The sequence below is a fragment of the Rhinolophus sinicus genome, chromosome 18 (assembly GCF_057876585.1).
Source record: "Rhinolophus sinicus isolate RSI-liver-muscle chromosome 18, RSI-T2T, whole genome shotgun sequence".
NCBI lineage: Eukaryota > Metazoa > Chordata > Mammalia > Chiroptera > Rhinolophidae > Rhinolophus > Rhinolophus sinicus.
Genome location: NC_142518.1, coordinates 12960631 through 12987094, shown reverse-complemented (window position 1 = coordinate 12987094; position 26464 = coordinate 12960631). Strand labels below are relative to the sequence as shown.

The 26464-nt window shown below is 42.2% G+C and overlaps 1 protein-coding gene across 7 annotated transcripts in view; it reads left to right on the top strand.

Annotated features, from left to right (window-relative positions):
* The window catches only part of SH3KBP1 (SH3 domain containing kinase binding protein 1), a 321649-nt gene that overhangs the window by 51980 nt on the left and 243205 nt on the right, over positions 1 to 26464 (top strand). Inside the window, exon 1 of one of the 7 annotated variants that reach the window (XM_074323348.2) lies at positions 20224 to 20431. The exons of 5 other annotated variants lie outside the window; for them this stretch is intronic. In XM_074323348.2, coding sequence (XP_074179449.2) covers positions 20381 to 20431 — 51 coding nt within the window. In that variant the 5' untranslated portion in view covers positions 20224 to 20380. Of the gene's footprint in view, positions 1 to 20223; positions 20432 to 26464 lie in introns of those variants that run through there. One more of the 7 variants, XM_019755430.3, reaches the window with a different exon arrangement.

The following is a 26464-nucleotide window of genomic DNA, read 5'->3' as shown; positions in this document are numbered from 1 at the left end:
ATAACATAAGGTCTAACATTTGTGTCATTGGAGCCCCAGAAGGAAACAGAAGAGTATGGAAATAAAAAGTATTCAAAGAAATAATGGCTGAAAGCTCCCCAAATTGGGAAAAGGGATAAACCTTCAGAATCAAGAAGCTGAGCAAAATCCAAACAGGATAAATCCTAAGAAATCAATTAAAAGACACATCATAATCAAATTTCTAAAAACTAAAGATAAAATAAAAACACTGAAAAAGAACACATCTCTAGGGGAAGAATGATTTGAAATACAGTGGATTTCTCATATGAAATCATGGAATCATGAAGGAAATGCACAGCATTTTCAAGTGCTGAAAGAAAAGAAAGGTTAACTCCGAATTCTTCATCTAGTGAAAATATCCTTCAGAAAAGAAGAGAAAATGAAAACATTCTCAGATGAAGGAAAACAAAGAGAATTTGCCAATAGCAGGCCTATCCCTAAACAATGGCTAAAGAATGTTCTCATGAACTGACTCTGGATGGTGAACACACAATGAGATATACAGATGATGTATTACAGAATTGTATACTTGAAATCTATATAATTCTTTTCTTTAAAGTTTATTGGGGTGATAATTGTTAGTAAAGTTACATAGATTTCAGGTGTACAATTCTGTATTACATCATCTATAAATCCCATTGTGTGGTCACTACCCAGAGTCAGTTCTCCTTCCATCACCATATATTGGATCCCTTTTACCCTCATCTACCAGCCCCTCCCCCTTACCTTCTGATAACCCCTAAACTATTTATGTCTACGAGTTTTTGTTCTGGAAGAACAAAAATGAACAGAAATCTATATAATTTTACTAGCCATTGTCACCCCAATGAATTTAATTAAAAATATGGAAAAAAAAAGAATATTCTCTAAACAGAAAAGGAAATGATAATAGAAGGAGGCTTGGAACTTCAGAAAGGAAGGAAACAGTGGATGGGTAAAAATGGGGGTATGTATAATAGGCTGACTTTATCTTCATTAGCTTTCAAAATTATGTTTGATGGTTGAAGGATAAGTTATGGTATCATCTGGATCTGGTGTGGTATTCAATGTATGTAGAGATAATATATGAGAAAATTATGTTTTAAAAGTAGGGAGAATATAAAGGGACTTCAATGGAAGTAAGGTTTCTCCACTTCACTTGAAATGGGAAAACACTGATACCAGTACTGTGTAATAAGTTATGTATGTATATTATAGTAAATAAAAACTCTAAAAACCACTAAAAACTAAAAAACAAAAAAAACAAACACCACACCAAAAATATACACTGAGATATACTAAAAAAGACTAGAGAAATCAAAATGGAATTCTAAGAAATGTGCAAGTAACTCACAAGAAGGCAAGAAAAAGGGAAAAGAGGAATGACAAATAGGGAATTAAGAGAAAACAAATAATATAATGGCAGACTTAAGCCCTAACATAACAATTACCTTAAGTGTAAATGGTCTAAATACAGCAATTGAAAGACAGAGATAATAGAATGGATAAAAACGTGACTCAACTAGGTGCTATCTACAAGAAACTACACCATACCTTAGATCATAAAAGTAACCTCAATATATTTAAAGGAATGGAAATAATACAGAGCATGCTCTCTGACCATAATGTTGTCTAACTAGAACTCAATAACAAAGATAACAGGAAAATTTCTAAACACTTGGAAATTAACACTTCTAAATATTCCATGGATCAAAGAGGAAGTCTCAAAGGAAATTGAAAAAATACGTTAAACCGAACGAAAATGAACATACAACAGATTAAAACTTATGGGACACAGCTAAAGAAGTGTTGAGAGGAAAATTTATAGCATTAAAGGTTTACATCAGAATGGAGGAAAGATCTCAAATCAATAGTCTAAGCTCCCACCTCAGGAAACTGTAAAAAGAAAAGGAAAAAATAACAAAAAAACAAACAAAACAAAGCAAGCAGAAGAAAGGAAATAATGAAGATAAGAGCAGGAATCATTGAAGTTGAAAACAGGAAAACAACAGAGAAAATTAATGAGATAGCTGGCTCTTTAAAAAGATCAATAAAAGAAGACTGACAAGCATCAAAAAGAAGACACAAATTTCAATATTAAGAATAAAACAGATCCTACAGCTATTAAAAGGATAAGAGAATGCTGCAAGCAATTCTACACACATACATTTTACAATTTAGATGAAATGGGCAAATTCCTTGAAAACCACAAACTACTAAAACTCATCCAAGATGAAATAGATAATCTCAGTTGTCCTATAACTATTAAAGAAATTGAATCCATAGTTTAAAAGCTTTCAAAAAAAGAAATCACCAAGCCTAGAGGGTTTCACTGGAGATATCCAGCAAACATTTAGAATTAGCACCAATTCTACATAATCTCTTGCAGAAAATAGAAGAGGAGGGAATGCCTCCTAAATCATTTTATGAGGCCAGTATTACCTTGATACCAAAACCAGACAGGCAGTACAAAAAAAAAAAAAAAGAAAAGAAAAAAAGAACAAAACAAAACAAAAATAAAACAAAAAACTACTCCCCCAAACCCTTCAAGATCATAGAAACAAAAATCCACAACAAAGTAACATATCTAGCAACATATAAAAAGATTTATGTACCATAACAAGTGGGGTTTATTCTCATTATAGAAGGCTGCTTCAATGTTTGAAAATCAGTTAATATAACCCACCATATCAACAGGCTATGGGAGAAAAATAGTCACAGAATCATATCAATTGATGCAGAAAAAACACATGACAAAATTCAACACCCGTTTATGACAAAAACTCTCAGCAAAGCAGGAATAAAGGGGAATTTCCCCAGCTTGATAAAGAGCATCTACAAAAAACCTACAGTTCACGTACTCAGTGATGAGGGACTGAATGCTTTCTCTCTGAGAATGAGAGCAAGGCAAGGATATCTGCTGTCACCAGTCTTATTCGACACAGTACTGGAAGTCCCAGCCAGCACAATATTGAGAAAAGAAATACAAGGCATACGAATTGGAAAGGAAGAAGAAAACGGACCGTTTGAGGATGACATGATTCTCCATGTAGAACATCTCAAGAATCTACAAAATAACACTGGAGCTAATAAGTGGATATGCCCAACAATTATGCCCAACTGGTTTTTGACAAAAGCACAAGCAAGTCGGTGGAGGAAGTATAGCCTTTTCAGCATTTGGTGGTGGAGCTAGTGAACATCCATAAGCAGGAAAAAGGAACCTCAACCTTATAAAGAATGATCTCAAAATGGATTATGAATTTAAATGTACAACAGAAAACTGTAGCGGTTTTAGAATTAAAGACAAGAGAAAATCTTCAAAACCTAGGCCTAGGTGAAGAGTTCTTAGACATCACACCAGAGGAACATTAAAGAAAAAATTGATCCACTAGACTGCTTCAGAATTAAAAACTTTGGCTCTGTGAGAAACCCTGTGAAGAGGATGAAAAGACAGGTTATAGATTGGGAGAAAATATGTACTAAACACATGTCTGACAAAGGACTTGTGTTGAGAATATATAAGGAACTCTCAAAATGCAATAGTAAGAAGCCAAAAAATCCAATTAAAAATAGGTAAAAGACATGAACAGGAATTTTGCTGAAGAGGATATACAGATGGAAAATAAGCATATGAGAAGATGTTCCACATCATTAGCCATTAGAGAAAGGCAAATTAAAGCCCCAATGAGATAGTACCATGTATCTATTAGAATGGTCATTAGAATGGCTAAAATAAAAACAAAATAAAAAAGTATTGATAATACCAAATGCTGGCAAGGATGTAGAGAAACTGGTTCTCTGGTACATTGCTGGTGGGAGTGTAAAAATGTTCAGCCACTCTGCAAGAAAATAGTTTTGCAGTTTCTTATAAAGCTAATTATGTACTTGCCATATGACCCAGCAATTGCACTTTTGTACATTGATCCCAGAGAAATAAAAATGTATGTCCACACAAACCCATGTACAGGCATGTTCACAGCAGCTTTATTTATAATAGCTCCAAATTGGAAACAACCTAAATGTCCTTCGGTGGGTGAATGGTTAAACACATCAATACAATGAAATACTACTCAACAATAGCAAGGACTGAATACAGGGAACACCTTGAATGGATCCCACCGGCATTGTGCTTTGTGAATAAAGCCAATCTCAAATATTATATACTATGTGATTCCATTTCTATTAAACTCTCAAAGTGACAAAACAATAGTGTTGGAGGACAGATGACTGGTTGCCAAGGGACAGTGACAGGATGGGGGGAGGAGTGGTGAGACTATAAAAGGGTAGCACGGGGGAGATCTTTCGTGGAGATGGAACAGGTCTGTATCTTGATTGAGATGGTGGTTATGCAAACCTATACCCTGCATCAAATTGCAGAGTTACGCACACATGCACACGCGCGCGCGCACACACATCAGTGCATGGAGAAACTGATGAGAACTGAATAAGGTCTGCAGTGTGCCGATGTCAATTTCTTTGTTTTGCTATTGTGCTGTAGTCATATAAGATATTATCACTGGAGGAAGCTGAGTGAAGGGTTCATTGGAGTCTATGCACTATTTTTGTAAGTTCCTGTGAGTATATAATTATTTCAAAATAAAAAGTTTAAAAACAAAATGCGGCTGAGTTTCAACCTTGGTTGCACACGTGTATCATCTGGGGAGTTTTAAAAAATCCCGATGTGCAGGCTGTACCCCAGGCCCTTCTGTATCTTGGGTCATGAGTTCCAGCACTGGTTTGTCTTAGTAATCCTAAATTTTGTTCTTGTTTTCCATTAAGGTAAAAAAAACAACGCACTTTCGCATCCGCCAGTTTTCCAGCCCATCTCTCCACATGGTCAGATTCTATCACTGTGTTTTGATGGGCACGCCTGGGATTTCGGGAAGTCCCGCCCCCTGCTCTGAGCTGGTACACGGAGGCATTACTATTTGGCCTGTCAGTGGTTGGACTGGAGAATGGCAGAGCCAAGTCTGATAGAAGTAGAATGATAGAAGTAGAATGGGAGGAGAGAAGAAGAGCAGAGGCGGGGAGAAGTGGGGGTTGAGCAAGAGGAGGGACATGCGGGCCTCAGAGACCATGTTGATGAAAAGGCCTGGATGCAGGACCTAGCCCTGGGCCTGGTCTCCTGGGCAGATTCCTCCCAGGTCTGCTCTGAGGCCCCTGCTGCTTCTGCTTCCCACTGAGGCACACTGATGGTCTTAAAATACAAATCTGATCATACCCCCTTCCCATGTACCACACATACTCTGAAAATCCTTCCTTGGTCTTCCCTTGTTTTCAGGATAGAGACTAAACTCTCGAATGTGGGTGGTCAGCCTGCAAGGTCCTGTGTGCTGTGACCCCCACCTTTCTTTCCAGCCCCATTGCCCATCTCCTACCCACGCACCCCATTAATGCCTTCTCAGCCCCAGAGCCCAAATCATGCTTTTCTAGGGAAAACTTCCTCGACCTCCTGACCCTTACAAATAGCCCTTTTCTACAAGCCTTTGTAGTGCCATGCTTCTCTCCTCAGTAGCACTGGTCACTCGTGGTATTTTCAATCTGTTTTTGTGGCTGTTTGAGGAATGGCTGTCTTCCCTTATTGGCCGAGGTTCCGAGGCCTCTGTGAGGCATGTGTCCTCGGTGCCTGGCGCACAACAGTGCTTCTCCATATGCGTTGAACGAGTGGCTCTTTGTTGCTTCTTTCTCTGTGCTTGTGCTTCTTAACACCATTGGGAACTTAGCTCTCGCCCTTTAGATGGCGGTGGCAGTGGCCACTTAAATAGCCCATGACCTTAGGTTTTGACTTCCAGAAGTAATATGGGCTGAGGATATCCAACGGAACTCATCCTCCTGGACCCTAGGAAACGCACCTGGGCCAGGTTCAGTAGTGGAGCTACCAGCTGAATTGAAGATGGCAACCGAACAGTGGTTGCAGGCTTTCATGTTTGGTGGTTGTTTGTATTCTTCTTCATTTTACAGCTTAGACGTCATTGCCTGCTGACAAGATACTACATAACCTTAAAATTTGGGGCTATAGTAATGTATGCAGCAATATAGAAAATACGACATCTGTATGCTATAAGAGAGCAAAAAGCAGTCTGTGTAATTGTACAATCGTATATGCAGCATGATATACAAACTACCAAACCTTGTGTATAGGGGAAAACACTAAAACATTCATAGTGGGGGGGGATTTGTTTCTCCATTTCTGAGATTTTTAAAAATTTATTTAAAATTGAAAATTATTTTGATCTGATTTGTTTACTTTTCCTCAGGGATTGAGGTGCATTTATCCTTCAGCTTCTTGTGGCTGAAGTAGTCCCCAGGTGTATGTTACTTTTCCTAAGTTGTTGTTTTTGAATTCCCTCTTGTCTTCTAAGTGAATATGAGGTTAATAAAAGTACCGAATGAGCTGGGGGAATTGATCTCTTGCTATGTAATTTGGTTTGAATTTTATCAGGCCTGTAGATGTCTGAGTGTGTAATGATGTAGCATCTTTGTTTTATCACAAACTGGTGACTCCGAGCGTTCGTTTTGGAGTTACAGCTGAGCTCTACCATCTTGAGCAAGTTAATTAATCTATCTGAGTTTCGTGCATTCATTCATCAAATGTTTATTGAGCGTGTGCTGTGTTCTAGGTACGAGGGAAGACATTGGTGAACAAATCTGACAAAAATCCCTGCTCTCATGGAAATTATGTCCTAGAGGGGTAGATGGACAGTAAGCCATAAACATAATAAGTTAGGTAGTTTTTTGGTGGGAGAAAAAAGAAGGGGAGAAGGAGATACGAATGTTGGGGGCAGGATTGCAATTTATGATAGGGAAACCAGCAAAGGCCTCACTGAAAAGGTGACCTTTAAGTCAAGATTTGACGAAGCGAGGAGGTGAGTCCTGTGGGGATCTGTGGGAAATTGCCTCTCAGGCAGAGGCAACAAACACTATGTGTAAAGGCACCAAGGAGGGAAAGTCCCTAGTGTGTTGGAGGAACGACAGAGACCAGTGTGCTGGAGGGGCAAGAGCAGCAGGTGAGCTTAGAAGTCTCGGGGCTCCGGGTGGGGTAGGGCCACTGTAAGACTTGGGACTTGGAAGCTCCGAGCAGTGGTCCCTTCTGGCTGTTGTGTTAAGACCACAAAGGGAAAGGGTGGAAGCAGGGAGAGCAGCTCAGAGGCTAGTGCAGAAATCCAGGCAAGACCAAGGGGGTAGCAGTAGGAGCAAGGAGAAGCAGTCAGATTCTGGATATTTCTGAAGGTAGCACCACCAAGATTTGTTTTTAAGACTAGTTGTGTGGTCAGAGAGACAGAAGGAAGGGAGGACCCTAAGGTTTTTGTACTGAGCACCCGGAAGCTTGTTAAGGATATGGGGCTAGAGATGGGAATCTGGGAGTCCTTCAAAGCCCAGACTGGATGAAGTCACTTCGGGAGGGAGTGTGACCAGAGGACAGAAGTGCCCTGGACCCCAGCGTTGAGATGGCCAGAAATGGCCAGAAGGGGTGGAAAAGAACTAAGCAAATAAATATTCTAAACAGCAGAGGGAGAAAGTGCTTCAGGAGGAGAAGTGATCACCTGGGTCCAGACCTTTCCCCAGGTGGCTCCCAGCATGGGGCATGAACTGTCCTGCCAGAGGTGGTTCTGGGGTGGGCCGGGGCCCAGATCGCCTGCCCATGGCGAGCAGCTGTGCAGCCTTGGAAGGGTCCTCCCGTCTGTGCAGCAGCTTCTTCATCTGGGAAAATGGACCGTACTAATATCCTGGTCGAGTTTCGTAAGGGCTAGAATTATTTTATCGTGTACCTCGTACTGGGAAGCTCTGGGAGCACAGGATGAATAAATGATAATGTATATAGAGTTCAGCCACACATTGTTAATATTATTAATAATGATGACCACCCGGTATAAAGGGAGCTCACAGTAGGGGCATTTCCCCCCTTTACAGAATTAGTCCAAGTCTGAGCATATACATGAAAATTGTTACTATTCTTAGCTAATAAAAATAACACTCTTCTACTATGTTCATGTATTTAAGGGCAAAATATCTCTAAGTTTTTTTTTTATTTGATCAGTACTATTGGAACTCTTAAACCACATTGTAAGAATTAGAATTTAAAAAATTAGGTTCACGTGCCCACCAAATGTACACAGTCTTCAGGCTGATAAATTTTGACTTGAAAAAAAAGTCAGCGTCTCCAAAACCAGGAAGCAGGACATTCCAAGTTTATAGCACAGAGTAAATTCAATGCATCACATGAAATCTTTATTTGAGGAAGCCCTAAGGAATCTGTGCCATCTTCCTACATTTGTTAAGACTATGAGATGGAAGAAATGGTAGTTATTTGAAATAAAAACTTTTGGAATAAAAGTTTGTGAATAAGTTGCATGGTAACTAAACTTTAACTTTTTAGATTTTCAACTCGTCATTCAACTTTTACTTGATACCTTTTTAAAATAATATTTTTATTTAAGGTACCATTAGATTGCTTTTTTCAGGGTGAAGGTGGGGAAATATATGTATAAACGAAATATATGTACAAATATTATCTGTATCACGGATACTATTGCAAAGTCCATCTTCCGCCTTCCCCGTAACACACGCACTGTGTGCGCTAAGAGAAAGCCTGTTGTGCCTTGTCTTTCTACCAAGTAGTTTCAACCTTTGCTGCGGTGGCCCGTGAACCTGCTCAGGCCTGTGCCCAGCTATGGGAGTGCAGGGTGGCGGCTGCAGACCCAGGCCTGCCTTTTGGGACTCAGTCGGCCTTGGACCAGGAGCCGTGGTGCCCAGTGGTCCTAGAAGCTTGAGTGTAGGTTTATGAGCGCTGAGACCTTCGGGAAGTTACTGAATCCCTCCAGGTCTGCATTCATTTCCTCCTGTGAAAAACAAGAATGGCAACAACAGTAGTATGCGTCTTTGCTACTGTACTTGGTGTGTGGGGTGGATGTGTGTGCCTGAGCTCATGCGTGTAGGGCAACTAAGTAGTGTTTCATACATTTACTCAGTCAACAAATATCAGCTATTAATATAAGTATTAAGCCTCTCTGAGAGACTGGAAAAATACAGAGACGGTGTTTGTCAGGTGGGTGCCGTGGGCAGCAGATGCTGAGATGGAGGTAGGAGTGTGGGAGGTTTAGCTGTGGAGGGGGGATGACACCCATGGAAGATGAAGGGCGGGGTGGGGCAGGGAGAGCCTCAGGCTGTGATGCCCGGGTCCCATCCCACCCAGCCAATCTGTCCGACAGAAATGGGCAGATGGCCAGGCGCTAACACCCCCCTTCGCCCATTCCCCAGGTAGTGACTGGCTGGGGGCTGCCTGGGAAGAGCATGACCTTGGCTAGAAAGCCAGCCAGGGCACATCTTGAAGGCACCAGTTCTGTCTGGAAGCATGTGACATGTGGGTAGCACACCTCAAGGGCTGCCCAGGAGACATTTTGTTTTACTTTAGTTTCTTGACTCACAAAGGGATTTGAAATAACGTATCCCCCGCCCCCTGGGCTCAGAGGTAAATTTCATCATCTTTCTGCCACTGAGGAAGATTCGACAAGGAAGTCTGGAGGGAAGTGCAGGGAGAGTGAAGGTTAAAATGTGAATGTCTCTTTAATGTGTGGTCACAACATGCATTGACTCAAAAGCCACACACACACACACACACACACACACACACACTCAGCGATTTGTGGAATGAGGTGCCTGAAGTGAGCCCATTTTAGCTCGTCGCTGCCTGTTTTGCTTGTCAGGGAGGAAGGAGTGTTTCATTTGTTGTCATACTTCCTCTGGGACCACCAGGTTTTTCTCAAGAAAACCAACAAAGAGATGATATCCTGTGTCTGGGAGTCTGTGTGAAAAACAAAGTGGGCCTGCCTGCGTTTGAGAGCCGAGAGGTTGTCCAAGCCAAACCACATCCTGCTCGGCTTTCTTGAGGCAGGTGGTCCCAGATGGAGGCTCAGAGCAGGGAGCTCCATGCTGGTCTCCAAGGCCAGGGGCAGTGATGGCAGAGGGGTACTCCATGGCTATGCGCAGTTCCCAGGTAGTGGGCTGCTAGCTCCTCTCACACTGAACCTTTGACTTCTAAACTTACTGGTGACCATGAAGCTCTCAGGGATGTAATTTTTCTGGCCGGAAAACAAGGCCATGGTTGAGATCTGAGATAGCTAGTATCAGTACAATGGGTGCCAGGTTAAAACAAAAATGGGAATGTTTTTGCACATCATGGAAAATAGTAAATTAAAATTGTATTTAAAATATTTATTATAGATGTAAATTTTAATCATGATTATAATAAGCTCTAATCAACATTGGTTTAAGTGTTAAAATGGGAATATATTCTTTGCAAGGCTGTGCATGTTTGGACAGTATCTTGTTGTCTGCAATGCATTGCTACCTGCTGAAGTTTTCGGTCACACGGGCTTTGCTTTCTGACCACATATGATTTGTAGTAAAGATACGACACCCAAATCAATGGGTTGACAGATTATGGGCAAGAGCTACATAATAGCTGTTTAAAATCATAACTATTATCAAGTTATAACTGTTAAACTTGTAGTCACACTGTAATATTGAGGCTTTCATGGGCACAAATAGAGAAGGAATCAGGTTTATTGCTGTTTGCTGTTTAAGTGTTTGGCTTACGAGTGTATTCACAATTCAGTCTTTCACTGTTTTTCTCAGTTGCAAAATCATGAGTATGTGCACAACTTTTTTCTCTCCAAATCTTGAAACTGGAATAATTGCCAACCTGACTATAAAAAAATACCATCTGCCATATGAAAGTAGTTTCAGCTATTCTGTGTTAAATGAGTAATTATGACATGAGGCTCTGGTGGCACATGATAGGAACTTTGAAACATATTTGAATATAGAGTATGTCAGGTTGGTGTGGCTTCAGATGTTGAGAAATTGCTTCTTTGTGCTTATTGATATTTTTTCAGGGAACGCTCTGTTATTCGGTTCAAACTGTCACATGACAGATGATCTCTTTGGTACATATAATCCATGCAATTACAGTGTGAGCTTCTCCTGTCAGTGATGGCTAAAAATCCATATACTTTACTTCTTTCTTAGCCTCTGATAGTTTTTATTCGATTCAACTCATCCTTTTATTTTAAAACTTGAGTTTGAATGGGTTCCATTAACAGATAGTTTAAGGTGACAATCAAGTCAAGGGTGCTGCCAACTTTAAGCTGAACACGGTCCTCTGCCCTCAAACTGGATATGGAATTTAATTTTAAGCCAGTTGCAATGCAGGGATGTAGCTGATTTGTAAACAGCGCTTGTAACATCATAGCACAATTGACAAGCAGTGGATCTCAGGCAGGGGCAAGTGTGTTATTTAGCTGTCTAACTGGTCACCCAGATTGCAGTTCTACCTGGGGTATATCTCACAGAGCCACACATGGTAATTAAAGCTACAGAATCATCATGGGTAAAGCCATCCCATTTTAGTCTCATTACAGGCAAACTTAGGCGTGTTTTCACTCATAATGAAACCCAAATGAATTTTATCTCCTTTGCTAAACACTATATCCTTTTCTCCCTTTCAGCTAGAATGTGCCAGTGAAAATTAAAGCATAAAAATAATTAAAAGTCACTCTTTCTGCAAATGAACTTAGCGTAGAGCCATTCTTGACCTGTGGCGTGCATTTGCCACTCTCAGCCCTGTACCCTGTCGCCGTGTCGGTCGTGATGCCAGACATTGGTAGGTTATTCACGTGTACCCATTTTTTCCCAGAGTGGCTAGAATGGTCTTAAGTACAGAGAAGGAGTGTATTAAATATTCATCTGGTTTAATTGAATTTAATATACAATCCTTAAGATTAATCTGAAGTTTTGGAGTCATTAAATGGTTCATTTTTTCATAGCATGTAATTTATTTGGTGTTATTTAAGATAGTGAATTATTTAAGGAAAAAGGGAACGTTCTTTCCATGAGATGGATCTCACCACGCTACTGCGGCTTTAATTTATATATGATTCCCGATTGTGTTAAATTAGGATGTGGGTAAAAGGAGGAGTGGCAGCTTGAAGGTTTCAGATGTTAGGTTCCTAAGTGTTGTGCGATATATTGCAGCCTGGGATCCAACGCTTGCTGAATGACAGTGTGAGCATTAGTAACTTCACATTTCCATGAATATTAATAATAATGGTTGCATATCAGTTTAAAGGGCAGTGAATCAACATGCAATATTGTGATACACTTTAATTTATAAACATGCACATTTTAAAATAAATTGTTCTCTTTTAGGAGAGACAAAGCAATCCTCAAAACTAGACACAGATATGACACAGCTGTTGGAATTATCACACTATATATACACGTACAGGCACACTGCGTTTTGTGCTTCACTTTATTGCATTTTGCAGATATTGCATTTTTCTTCCCCCCCCCTTTCTTTTACAAACTGAAGGCAAGACCCTCCACCAGCAAAAAGATTACAACTCGCTTTATTGTGGTTGTGGTGGTCTGGCAGCGAACCTGCAGTATCTGCGAGTTCTGCCGTATTAACCTAACTCTGTCCACTGAGTGCCCTTTATGTGCTGGGTGCCCTTCTAGGAGTAGGCCTAGCAAGGTCTGTACTCTTAGTAGAGAGCGTACGTTCTGACAGAGGAGAGAGAACATAACTGCCGACAAGCAAAGAGATAACTATACATAGTGAAACATGCAACAAAGAAACATGGGAGGGAGAAAGGATAGGGTGACTGGTGGGGTGTGTGGGCTTTTTCAGCAGGAGTCATCAGAGAAGGCCTCGTGGAGTAGGTGGCATTGGAGCCGCGGCGATGAATGATGAGGGAGGCTCCTGCCATTACTAAGAGCCATCTAAGCAGAGAATAGCAAGTGCAAAGGCCTTGAGGCATGAACAAGCTTGGATCCCTTCAGTATAATCCTGTGCTTTGGAAGGTAACAGCGCTAGGGGAATGTTGCTGATGAGAGCAGCCCGTGTAGCTGTGCCACTGGCAAGGCTCACAGAGGCAGGAAGTAGTGGGTGGGTTCTCTGCTGCTCACATTCTTCTTCTCTTTCTTTAAACACGTATAAGAATTATTCATCGCTCCCTCCATTTTGGGGGGCAAGGAGACTCTATTATACATTTTTTGTAACTACTTCAGGACCTGTCACAGAGTGAAAAGGAACATGAATTTGCTTTTGTAAGTAGAGGCCTCGTTATTTATCCAGTAAAACTATTAGTTACTCCACTTTGTAATTGTAGAGAACATACATTAACTCAGCTAATCCGCACCTCCATCCCACACGCCAGGTACTGACTATTGCTGTATTACAGGTGGGAAAACTGAAGCTCAGAGACGTTACCTGGCTTGATGGAGATTGCAGATGCGTTAACTTGGTATTGAACCCTAGTAGCCTGACTTCGCATGATGGCATTGTCAGAACGAACTGGAAAGATGGGTATTCGTAAAAAGTAGAACCTCTGATGAAAAAAAAATGAATGTAGTTGTTTAATTTTTATGGTAACTCAGTTTATGTTAAAGCATTGGCTAGTGAAACTGCTTGGGGAAATGGGTTTAATAAATTAAATACATGTTGAACAATGTATCATTTGTTCATTTGTCATGAGTGCTTAAAAACAAATGAAAATGGGTAGTTTAAATAGTTTCAACATTCCAGTTCACTCTGCTATCTTACTACTACGTGTGTTACTAGTATGTAGTGTTAATATTGTGAAAGCCCTATCACCTGGCACTTGTCTACCTTGGAACCTTCTGGAAATCAGCATTTGTGATCTCAATAACTGTTACATAATTGGCACCAGCCTACTGTTTTGCAGACTGCATTTTTCACCTGCTCAGATGCTTTTCATATTTTTCTATAATAATACTTATTTTTTGAGAATAAATAAGCCATAATATAAATAAACCATATTACAAGTATGTACAGGATTAGACCGGGAGAATTTTCAACTTTACACTAGATGAAGAGGGTGACTATATCCATTGGTTTCTGTGTGTTTTTGTTTGTTTGTTTTCGCCATTAAAGAAAAACACTTTCCCACAAGCACGTCTCTTTACACACCAAAAGGTTGCTAGTGTTCGGTAATGAAACATTTCTTGAAGGAAATACAATCTGGGTGGAGTGTTCTGTAATCAGTAGTGATAACTGAGCACGACTGTGTTCATAGTTCTATTATTTGTACCATTCATGGTACTACACGCTGGGGGAGGAAAAACAGCAACCTTTTATACCGCATTTCCCATGGACCAGAAACATTAAGTAACTTACCCTGGGGAGCACAAATAGTGCCAGAGCTGGATTTGAGCCAGTGGGTGGTTTAGTTCCAGAGTCTGTGCTCTCACTCCAAATTGTACTATGGTACAGGATTATCTGGGTGGCCTGGGCTACGTTAAAACAACAATAACAACAACAATAACAGCCAAAGAAACCATAATTAGCATGAGGGAGTACCCAAATCTGTCCGGTTCTCAGGACCTTGTGGGAACCTTGGCTGAGCTGGGTGTTAGGCTACTTCGAGATTTTTTTTTTTTTATATGCAGCCACGTTCAACTGGAACCACGACTTCCTGTAAATGTCTCATGATGTTATTTGAAGGGAAATAAGCACATGAATTTTAAAAAAGTTTATGGAAATACATTGATTTTTAAGAATGGATGCAATTAGTTCTCATAAATTCCAAGAATGGTTTATCCTGGCGTGCTTTGGGTACATGTGAAGCTCTTTAATACTAAAAGACGTTGCAGGTTCTGCTGCTTTGATGATGTAGGAGCAGTCTGAGACATGCGCAGTAGTACACATGTTGATGCTGCCAGCACAAATGGAAAAATGTATTGCTTTAATTGGAAAAGCAGGCTGTGTCTAGTCTTTGCCTCCCTTTACATTTAATCTGACTACTCATAGTTTCTGGGAGGGTGGGGAGGGGAGGAAGCAGGATTTGGCCCTGTGGTTTATCAGTAAGATCAGGAAAAATTTTGGAACGTGGATTCTGATGGTGACCTCCCACTGCTTCTTCTCCCACTTGTGAAGGGGAAACAAACAAAACACAACCTAGGAGATTCTGAAGCCAGATGTTGGCTCCCCAGAGATCATGTAAAAATGCAGATTAGGATTGGGGGTCTGGGCTGGGGGCGAGTGGGTGTGGGGAGGCTGAGATTTTGCAGTTCTAAGAAGCTCCCAGGTGACGCTACTTTTAGCAGCAAGTGTGTAGCCAACTATTCGACCCAGCCCACTATTTTACGGCTGTGTTGATCACGGGGGGGAGTTTGAAGGCCATAGATTACTAAACCACTTGGATTAGAGTCACTGGGGCTGAGGCCAGGTATGCATTGTGTGTGTGTGTGTGTGTGTGTGTGTGTGTGTAGCTACTAAAGCACTTTAATATTAATTTGCCAGCTTTGTTTCCTTTTTGGGGGGAGGGGGTAATGACAACTTTGATAACTTCACTGTAGGGGTCAGATTGAGGTGTTTAAAGACAAACTTTCCAATATCCTAAGAGCTTCCTGCTCGACCCAAACTACATGAGAAATCTTAGCCACCCCCCTTGGCAGGGCACTGCCAGTTCTTTATGATTGCGTCCAGACTGCCTTAAATCAGAGAGCAGAGAGAGAGAATACTTAATGGTTAGTTTGCTGACCTGCTTAGCATTAGATAATGTCTGTGAAGGCTCCCGGAGTGCGTCCAGGGAAGCTGGGGCCCAAATAGGGAAAAGAGGAGTCATGATTATGAGGTAGGAGTTGAAATTACCATCGTGAATATTTAAAGTATTATTTCAGGGCTTTCCTGTGCTCCTGGCTTTGAGGTTTCATTTCTGGTGGTGCTCGGACAGCGGGGACAAGCAAGGAAGACAGGGCTTGTTGATGTCCTTGTAATGAAGACGAATTCTGTGGTGCTCCTTTCCCAGTGTGACTTTTTCTTTTTTCTTTCCTTTCCTTTTATTTCCTTTTCTTTCTTTCTTTTCCTTTCCTTTCCTTTTTCTTTCCTTTCTTTCTTCCTTCTTTTCTGATAATTGAGACTCTCTAGCAACTAGCTTTTTAACATTTCTTAAATTGTACCATTAATCTTTTCCCCTGAGGTCATTCAAGAAGATAAGACACCTGGTGGAAACAATCTTCTCAGTGTTCCTTAATTTACTGTGTCCTCTAAAGTTTTTTAATCATTATTATTTTTTATTAGTTTCAGGTACACGAAACAGTGTAATAGACCATTACACCCCTAACAAAGTGATAACTTCCCTCCCCCAATCTATTGCTCCTATGACATTGTATATAGCTGGTTCAATTCCGTTGACTCTATTCCCCATGCTGTACTCCACATCTGGGACTATATTTATATAATTATATATTAAATTATAGTTGACATTCAATATTATTCAGCTTCAGCTTCAGGTGTACAGCGCAGTGATCAGGCATCTACACCGTCCATGAAGTGGCCTCCCTAATAAGACAAGTGTCCATCGGATACCCTACAAAGTCTTTACGACATGATTACGTTCCCCAAACTGCATTTCATATCCCCGTGGCTATATTGTGATTAATAATTTGTATTTTCTAATCCCTTTACCTTCTCCCCCATCCCCACCCCCCTCCCACCTAGCAACCCTTGGTTGTTTTTTCCCCCTATATCTCTGAGTCTGTTTCTGTTTTGTATGTTCATGTATTCTGTTCTTTAGATTCCATATATAAGTGAGATCATATGGCATTCGTCTTTCTCCATCTGACTTTTTTCACTTAGCATAATGTTCTCTAGGTCCATCCATGTCATTGCAATTGGTAAGATTTCATTCTTCTTTATGGCTGAGTAATACTCCATTGTATAAATGTACCACAGTCTCTTTTTTTTTTTTTTAAAGATTTTATTGGGGGAGGGGAACAGGACTTTATTGGGGAACAGTGTGTACATCCAGGCCTCTTTTTCCAAGTCAAGTTGTTGTCCTTTCAATCTTAGTTGTGGAGGGTGCCATTCAGCTTCAAGTTGTTGTTCTTTCAGTCTTAGTTGTGGAGGGCGCAGCTCAGCTCCAGGTCCAGTTGCCGTTTTTCTAGTTGCAGGGGGCACAGCCCACCATCCCTGCGGGAATCGAACCGGCAACCTTGTGGTTGAGAGGACATGCTCCAACCAACTGAGCCATCCGGGAGCTCAGAGGCAGCTCAGCTCAAGGTGCCATGTTCAATTTTAGTTGCAGGGGGCGCTGCCCACCATCCCATGTGGGAGTTGAGGAATCGAACTGGCAACCTTGTGGTTGAGAGCCCACTGGCCCATGTGGGAATCGAACTGGCGGCCTTTGGAGTTAGGAGCATGGAGCTCTAACTGCCTGAGCCACCGGGCCGGCCCCTGTAACACAGTTTCTTATTTATTTATTTATTTATTTATTTATTTATTTATTTATTAAATTAAAGTCTCTTAAAATGTTATTTTTGTCAGAATAACTGACAAGTTTCTGTTAAGTCTTTTGGTTTGTTATTATAATAATCATTTCCCCCCTTGAAAAATCCATTCAAAACATCTTGATCCTTGAGTGTACCACAGTTTCTTAATCCATTCGTCTACTGATAGGCATTTCGGTTGTTTGCATATCTTGGCTATTGTGAATAGCGCTGCAATAAATATAGAGGTGCATGTATCTTTTCAAGTTAGTGTTTTAGATTTCTTTGGATAGATACCCAGGAGGGGAATTGCTAGGTTATAAGGTAGTTCCACTTTCATTGTTTTGAGGTACCTCCATACAGTTTTCCATAGTGGTGGCACCAATCTGCAATCCCACCAACATTCATGAGGGTTCTCTTTTCTCCACATCCTCACCAGCACCAAAAAAGAAAGATGAGACCAGTTCAGTGGGTGTCCACTGAGTGTGTGTCATGTCTGGAATGCTGCTGTAGGCTCTGGGTGATGGGCTCCTGGGAGACAGAATTCTAGCCCATTGTGGTGCATGCCCAGTGTGCTGAGGGAGCCCAAAGGGAGGGGACCTAAGAACCTGGGGCCAGATAGGAAAGAATAGGTCAGGTGAAAGGATGGCACGACTGACCAAGGATGGGGGTGTAGTATGAGCAGAGGCCTGGAGGAGGAAACGGTTTGATGAGTATCTGGAAGTAAGCTTTGCGAATGAGGAGGGGGAAAGTGAGGCCGGAGCTGACGGGGGCTTTGTATGCCTTTGTAAAGAACTTGGACTGCAAAGGTAATGGGAAGCATTGAAGGAAGGATTTAAGCAGCGGTGTGCTGCTGTCCGATGTGGGTGGAGGAATAGCCTTCAGCCAGTGACTTCTCCTGAATGAGCATCTGCTCCCATGTAGCATTTAAAAAAAACACACAAGACAGCTTTATTGAGATCTAATTTGCATAGCATAAAATCGACCCATTTGAAGTATCCCGTTCAGTGGTTTTTATGATATTTACAGAGCTGTGTAACCATCACCACAATCTCATTTTGAGCATATTCATCACCCCAAAAGAAACCTTGTACCAATTTGTTGTCACTCCCCATTTCCCCGCCCAGCCCTTGGCAACCACTCCTGTGTGCAATTTCTCCTTTTTCTTTAACATCAAGGGGAGTGTTTTCTGACTGCATTATTTGCTTGAAGGCGTCTCTTTGCCCAATGACACTCTTACTCTTGGCCCCTTCAGTTACTCCTCACCTCATTCCTGTCAGCAGCACTTTAGATTGCGGGGAAATGAAACCCGTCTGGACTGGCAAGGGGATGTTTGTTATCGCACATGATTGGGAGGCTAAAGCTAACGTGGACCCTGAGGGCAGTGTTATCAGCTGCTCATCGTGACATCAGAGACCTGTGTTCTTGCCATTTCTCCTCCATGGCATCCTTCTGGCAATAGCTTCACCCAAGGGCTGGTGTCTCTGTGGTTGTCAGCTGGTTGTAGGATGGCATCCATTGGCAGTTGTGCCCTCTACTTCCTTGTTCACAGCTGGTATGTAGGAGGAGTCCTTTCCTCAGTCTGATTGGATGAGCTTAGTTCCTGTTGCCCACCCTGCACCAATGATTGGCTTGGAATTCATTGGGCTACCCTCTGGAGCTGGGAATGGACCCTACGGGAGACCCTATAGGCACCTGTGACCTATAGTGGACTCTCCTGGCTAGGCTTGTGAGTAATAAAATAGTATGTGAGCGTTTTTGAAGCCGACTCATGTTTTATGTGTCTGTGTAAACTGTCATCAGTTCAGATCTCACCAGTTCAGGAGTTTGTTGTAATTTGGTCAGGAAAGTGCACTGAAGTTGATCTTTGGAAGTTTTTAATAGTGTGGAGGGTGGTAACATTAACATATGTAGGAGATAAATGATTTAAGTCACATTAGAAAAAAATGATTGCTTAAGGATAGAAATGTTTAAATATATGACTAGTAGTAAATAATAAAAAAACAGTCTTATCTAGTTATTAGGCTAGCCCATTGGAATCTCTCCTTGGGGAAAAAAAAAATAAAATCCTGTCTTGAATATGTCAGTATTCTAGTTACTACTGTGTTTCCCCGAAAATAAGACCTAGCCGGACAATCAGCTCTAATGCATCTTTTGGAGCAAAAATTAATATAAGACCCGGTCTTATTTTACTGTAATATAAGACTGGGTCTTATATGATATGATATGATATGATATGATATGATATGATATGATATAATACCAGGTCTTATATTAATTTTTGCTCCAAAAGACGCATTAGAGCTGATGGTCCAGCTCGGTCTTATTTTCGGGGAAACAGGGTATATAGATTTCAAATTAATAGAAATTGACTTTCTTTCAAGTATAATTCATACTTCACGGAGCCAAATAGACATTGTGCCAGTTATTTGGACTTTATTAAGTTTTGTTTTGTATGTAGTAAAAACATCAAGGTAGGCCTCTGCTTTGCAAAGTCATTTATTTGATTGTAAGCTGTATTTTCAAGTCTCTTTTGGAGTGAGGTTTGTCCTCATGTAAGTAATGAGCGTTTGCTGGTGCAGCCCTTAACGGTGAGAACGGATGTTGAAGAAAGCAAACACCATATGCCCTTTGTTTCCCGTGCGTGTCCCCTCCTGGAGGCTGGGTGGAGTGTCTCAGCTGTCTCGAATAACCTCCATTTTGCTGTTACTGCAGACTTTGTGGTTCTCCAACTCACTTCTCTCAGATGTTAGTTACAACTTCTTCCTAATTAGGTGGCTCTTCTTCCTCTTTCTCCTCCTGGGTCACAAAGGTTCCGCACTCTTAAGTGCCAGAGAGTAGATTAATTTTGAAAAACGAGTTTCACTTGATTTGTGACAGAAATAAGTGCAGAGGATAAAAAAAAAAAAACCCACCCAGTGTGAATGTGTCGTGGGAGGGGCAAGGCGGGCTGGGTATGGGACAGGATGCTTAGAATAATTCAGCTGCCAAGTGAATCAGAGGGACTTGGAGTTCTCGGCGAGCACGGACCGCACTCCTGCCTGGAGTTCAGGCACACTCAGCCCCAAATCGCCATTTCCCACCCCACAGAATGGAGCTGTCTGCAGCCAAAGCCCCGTGTGCTGCAGATGCGTCTGAGATTGTAAGTAGGCCGTACATCTGTTTGGATTGTTAGGTCTGCATCTTTTGTAGCCTGGTGCCTGACTACTTTGTAGGCCAGGAGGGAGGCATGATGGGGAATTTGGTCCTGGCTCAATCCTTCCCAGATAGTGAGCAACACCATTTTCCACTTGGACCTGGGATTCAGTTTTCTTATTTGTGGTGGAAGGGGATTTCTTTCCGCAAGCGCTCTTCTATTACAGAAGTGGCTTTTGGCTGAGTTCCTTTTGTAGTGGTATCTATAAAGAGCTGTCATCTGATGTAATGGCTCTTTCCTTCTCCTGACCACTATCGATGAGTTTTTTTCCAGGGGATGCTGTACACAGCCAGCCCCAGCCAGCCAATTCCCCCCACCCCCCGCAGGCAGCCCTTTCATCAATGAAGTGTCCTGATCAAGGCAATGAAGGTTTGGGAACAGGTAACATTTCTGCGGCAGCTGGCCAATTTGGGAGTCTGAGATGAAGCTAGGTGTGGAATCCAGCTTTCTCGTGGTGGCAAGGAATAAAGGGGGTGAGATAAGAATAGGATGGGAAGTGGGACAGAAAGTCAGATCATGGTCCATTCAGAGCACTGTCCTGTTCTAGATGCTCGGTGGTGGGTGAGATGCCAGTCCTCACTCAGCGAACTGTATTCTGGGGCCACTAACAAAAATCTCTTACTTTTCTCATCTGAAAACCACAATCATTGCACCTCGCGCGATGGCTGGACTGTTTGAAGTAATGAATGTGAAAGCGCCTGGCACTTGGTAGGCTCTGACTGAGCGATGTGTTTTTGCCGTGCTTACTACCCCCTCTCCTTTCTTAATGGGATATTATACCATCAATGCAAGCAGCGTGCTGGGTTCTGGGAAATGGCACCCATGATGCTGTTGCCGGCTTGGTTCAGGGCAACCTTGGTGCCCAAGTTCCCTTGGTTGGTGTCATACGTTTGATCTTGAGGCCGGCCAGTTGGCCTTGCTCAAGTCCATGGCCCCAGGTGGCCCTTTCAGTCAGGGCCAAGTGACCCCTCTCCCAGACCAAGGAGATCTCAGGGAGAAGGTGTGAGTGGATTATGCTTATGTCTCACTGATAGGTTTGCATTAAAGATTGTGGGGACTGGGGACCCAAGTCAGGCGGCTCTGTTATGAGTTCTAGAGGGAGAGTGATAATACAGAAGAGCCGTTTCCAGTTCAGCTTTGAGTTTCCAAGTTATGAATACCTATATTGAACTGGGGCAAGGGAGAAGAAAAAGAAAAGATCAACCTTGAAGAATACTGCTCAGCAGCTCTCGGATTTCTGATTCAGAAGTAGGCATAGGGCACTGTCAGTGCTGACCTTCCATCCGCTCTTTGCAGTTAACCTGTTGGTGGATTTAGGCAACCACCATGCACATCAGTCAATATCCATTTGCCTTTTCACCGTTACGTGGTTGTTTGTTTAGGTGACTTTCTAGAGCCTGTCTTGTTCATTAGCTTTACTATGTGCCTTATATTTGCTAACTGTGGTAATTGCTAATAATAATGTTCCTTTGTCAGTCACAAGTTCTCCCACCCTTTCCCCCCATTGTATTCTTCTATTTCATCTCACATTTAGGCTAAAATTGTTTGTTTCTAGTTGGCAAGACTCCTCCATAACTGCATCTATGAGCTCTAACATCGCGCTAATTTTTATCACTGATTTTGGAGACATCGTATCATCTGTACACTTTGTTTTTGTGTGCGATGCTTTAAGAGTATCTTTTATCATAACCAACAGCAACATCATATATCACAATGTGCCAAGTTCAGTAGCTCTCTGTAACTCTTCATTGACGTCCACTTTCATTCCCATGGCCGGCTGCGCCTTGTATGGTCCGGCACATGCCTACCTACCTTTCCAGCCTTATGGCGGTCACCCTCCCACTCGGCCACCACCTTCCAACACACCAGTGCCCTGGCTGCCCCAGCTCCTGCCAAGTCCTTTCCTGCCACTGGGTCCAGGCACTTGCGGTACTCCCTCCTGGGAGCACCCATTCTTTGGCTCTTGCTTTGCTGGCTTGCTAAAGCAATATTTTTAGGTGTTACTGGGAGAAGCCCTGCTGGGCCATCTTATCTAAAGGGACTTCCTCCATCTTAAGTTTCCTTTCTCCCTTCCTGTCACATCACTGTATCTATTACTTGCAGAGCACTTATATCACAGTCTGTAAATCCCTTGTTTCCTCATTAATTTACCTGACGCTTGTTGTCTCCCCCACTAGAATTTCAGCCCCACACGGGCAGAGGCCTTGCCGGTCTTATTCTGCTATATTCCCAGCCGCTAACTCAGTTCCAGACACAGAGGAGATACTCAACAAATATTTCTTGAATCATGAATAGAGACGTTGGATGATGAATATAGCGGATGACTTTTAAATAGTTTGTGACTGCGAGCTGATAAAGACAGTTCCACATTTTCTGTGATGGTCCCTCCCTGCCCCATCTGCCTCCGTTACTGCTCTGGCACTTTGGGAGCTCTCCATACCCCAGGGCCCTGTTTCACTCTCCTGGCAAGCCCTTGGCTGGTATGCGGAGTAACCCTCTAACTGTTTTAAGTATCATTTTTGTTCTCAAAATGAAAACCACCTGTCTTCAAAGTGATTTGCTTAAAACAAATGCTCATTTCTTTACCCAGGGCTTCTTTCCCTTCTGCCTTTCCCCGCCTCCTGCCAAGAATAATGGGAAAACCCTCTTATCTTGGAAAGTGATTTTCCCTCTGGTTAGAATCCAAAGCCAGATGATTTATCACCCAGTGTGCTGGGCAATAGCGTTTCCCTGCCCTGCTGCTGCTGCTCTCAAATGTTAGTGGTTTGTTCTCCAGAGACTTGAAGGGCTCGCATAATGGGGCACTGCCCCTCTTTATATATTTCCTTTAAATGTCCTTCCTACAGGTAGAGAGCTTGGCTCAGGGCACCACGTAAATTGCGGCAGGTGTGCGGACAGTACTTTGTGGTGGGTTGTTTGCCAGCTCATGGATACCTTACACCAACTCCAGGGAGTAGATGATATGATCTCATTTTAGAGATGGTGAAATGGAGGCTCACAGAGGTTAGGGAGATTATAACCAGCCAGGATCAGGACCCAGGTCTCTCTGGCTTTCAAATCTGTGTATTATTTGTCAGTGTTTCTCAGGGATTTTTTTTTTTAAATTTGGCTGTGTCCAGCAGTAAAACAAAAAAACAAGAAACACAAAACACCCCCACCCCAAACTGGAACTTACCATGTTTCCCCGAAAATACAACCTAGTTGGACCATCAGCTCTAATGCATCTTTTGGAGCAAAAATTTATATAAGACCCGGTTTTATTTTACTATAATATAAAACCCGGTCTTATATAATATAATATCGGGTCTTATATTAATTTTTGCTCCAAAAGACGCTTTAGAGCTGATGGTCTGGCTAGGTCTTATTTTTGGGGAAACACAGTAGAACACATGTACGTATATGTAAACGTGTGTAACTGCAATAAATTTCTTGAAACACTTGCCTTCACTGTGTGTGATGGACTTTGAAATTCTCCATTCCATTTTTAAAATGCTGGTCGGCGTATAGTAGGAGTCCCTTTTTTTTAATATAGAATATTTATTTATTTTGTCCTTTGATTTTTTTTTTTAAAGATTTTATTGGGGAAGGGAACAGGACTTTATTGGGGAACAGTGTATACTTCCAGGACTTATTTTCCAAGTCAAGTTGTCCTTTCCGTCTTAGTTGTGGAGGGTGCTGTTCAGCTTCAAGTTGTTGTCCTTTCAGTCTTAGTTGTGGAGGGCGCAGCTCAGCTCCAGTTTCAGTTGCCATTGCTAGTTGCAGGGGGCGCAGCCCACCATCCCTTGCAGGAGTCGAACTGGCAACCTTGTGGTTGAGAGGACACGGTCCAACCAACTGAGCCATCCGGGAGGCAGCTCAGCTCAAGGTGCCGTGTTCAATCTTAGTTGCAGGGAGCGGAGCCCACCATCCCTTGCGGGACTCGAGGAATTGAACTGGCAACCTTGTGGTTGAGAGCCCACTGGCCCATGTGGGAATCCAACCGGCAGCCTTCGGAGTTAGGAGCATGGAGCTCCAACTGCCTGAGCCACCGGGCCGGCCCCAGGAGTCCCTTTTTTTTAAGGCTGAATAATATTCCATTGTATGTATATGTCACAGTTTCTTTTGTCTATCAATGAACATGTAGGCAACCAAATCTTGGTTGCCAGGGGCTGGGGAGGAGGGGGAAATGGGGAGTTGCTGTACAAGGGGTGTAAAATTTCAGTTATACACGATGAGTAAATTCTAGAGATCTGCTGTACGACATCATCCTGTCCTTAATAATACTGTTTTGTGCACTTAAGTGTTTGTTTAGATGGTATATTTCAAGGGTTCTTACCACAATGATAAAAAAATTGCCGGTGAGAACCTTTTAAAATGATTGTGTGGCCCACTAATTGGTGGCAACACCAGTGAAAACCACCAGTTAAGTGATATGTAAAATATGCTTACTTTATGTAGAGGTTTACACGAGGTAAGCTACTTTTAAAAATTTTTATGGGAGTATAACATACGTATATAAATGCACATGAGAGTACAGGTTGTTGAATTTTTGCAAACTGAGCATATCTGTGTAACCAGCACCAGATCAAAACACATGCCATTGATTTAAGCTTCTTTGAATCCAGACAGGCATGGAGTATAACAGAACCTGATATGCCCTCGATTTGTTTTGAATTGTGCAGATACACTGTACTCAATAGACTCTCTCTTTGTAGAGGTCCGTAGCTCACGTTTCCAATGATGGGGCCTGACTGGCATTTTAGGTCTAATAACCGCCGAAGGACTGGAACAAGGCTTCCCGAAGGGTCATCAGAAATGGGCACAAAAGGAGGCTGACTGAGACGGTACCTGGTGCAATGCGACCAAAGACGAGGAGGAAAGGGCGAGGCCCCACAGTTGGGCGTGGGAACGTTCAGGTGTGAGGATTTATGGTGAGAGTGACTGAGATCAATTTTACTGAAATGGGGGTGGGGGAGGGAAGCGAACTTGTGATTAGAGTCCCAAGGCCCTAGAAGTCAATGAACTTTTGTGTAAAATAAGGAACATCCACCTCTCACAGTGAGTATTGACTTGTAGAGAACATTGTTTTCACATACTGAATCTAACAGCTTATTTCTTGGCAAAAGACATAAATGCATCTCGGTACAGAAGCAAGGTAGAGGAACTTTGCTTTCGTAACGTAGGGGTTCTGTAAGGCTGTCTCGGTGCACAAATTGTACACTGTCCATTGTAATGGGATGTGCGGAGAAAGGAAAGGAAGCAAATACTTTCATGTGCTTTTAAACATTACACACTCTTTCAACAAAGTTTTATTAACTAATGCCTTTGTGAGATGCATTGATAGCTAACTTTTAGTGAAACTGCAATAACTTCCTTGAATCAGGGACTTTGGGATAGTACTAAATCCCTCTGTGTTCGTTGAGTAGATAAGTTCTTATTCTTTGTTCATTTGTGTGAAGGCATGAAGGAGACTTTGAACTCTTGCACATTTGGTATGTGTTTCCTGCTGTTCTTGACCTACAGTGCTCACTGTGGGTTCATGTTTAATTCTGTTATGTGTCATGTCTGTGTATGTGTAAGAAAAGTCCCGGGACTGTAACAGACACACAGTGGAACAAGAGGAGACACCTGCTGGGGACAGGGTGGCTATATCTGACTTACGTTTCCTTTCTTGGCACCCGGCAACTTGCCAGGTACTAAGTACTTCCTGATGAATGGAAGGAGAAAGGAAAAGAAAATCATCGCTAGCACTGAATAGTGTGTACCGTGTATTTTGCCTCTTTTACCTGTGAGGTGGGTACTGTTAATATCCTTATCCCTAGAGTGACCCCATGGTCCTGTTCTGGTGTGTGCCTGTTGTCCTGACATTGACATGGGTAGCACCCCATTTCACTTGGAAATGGCCTGGTTCAGATGAGGAATTATTTCACTCTGATGTGTGCTGGGTTGGATAGACAGATGAGGAAACAGGCACGGTGAAGCCATGTCACTTTGCACGGT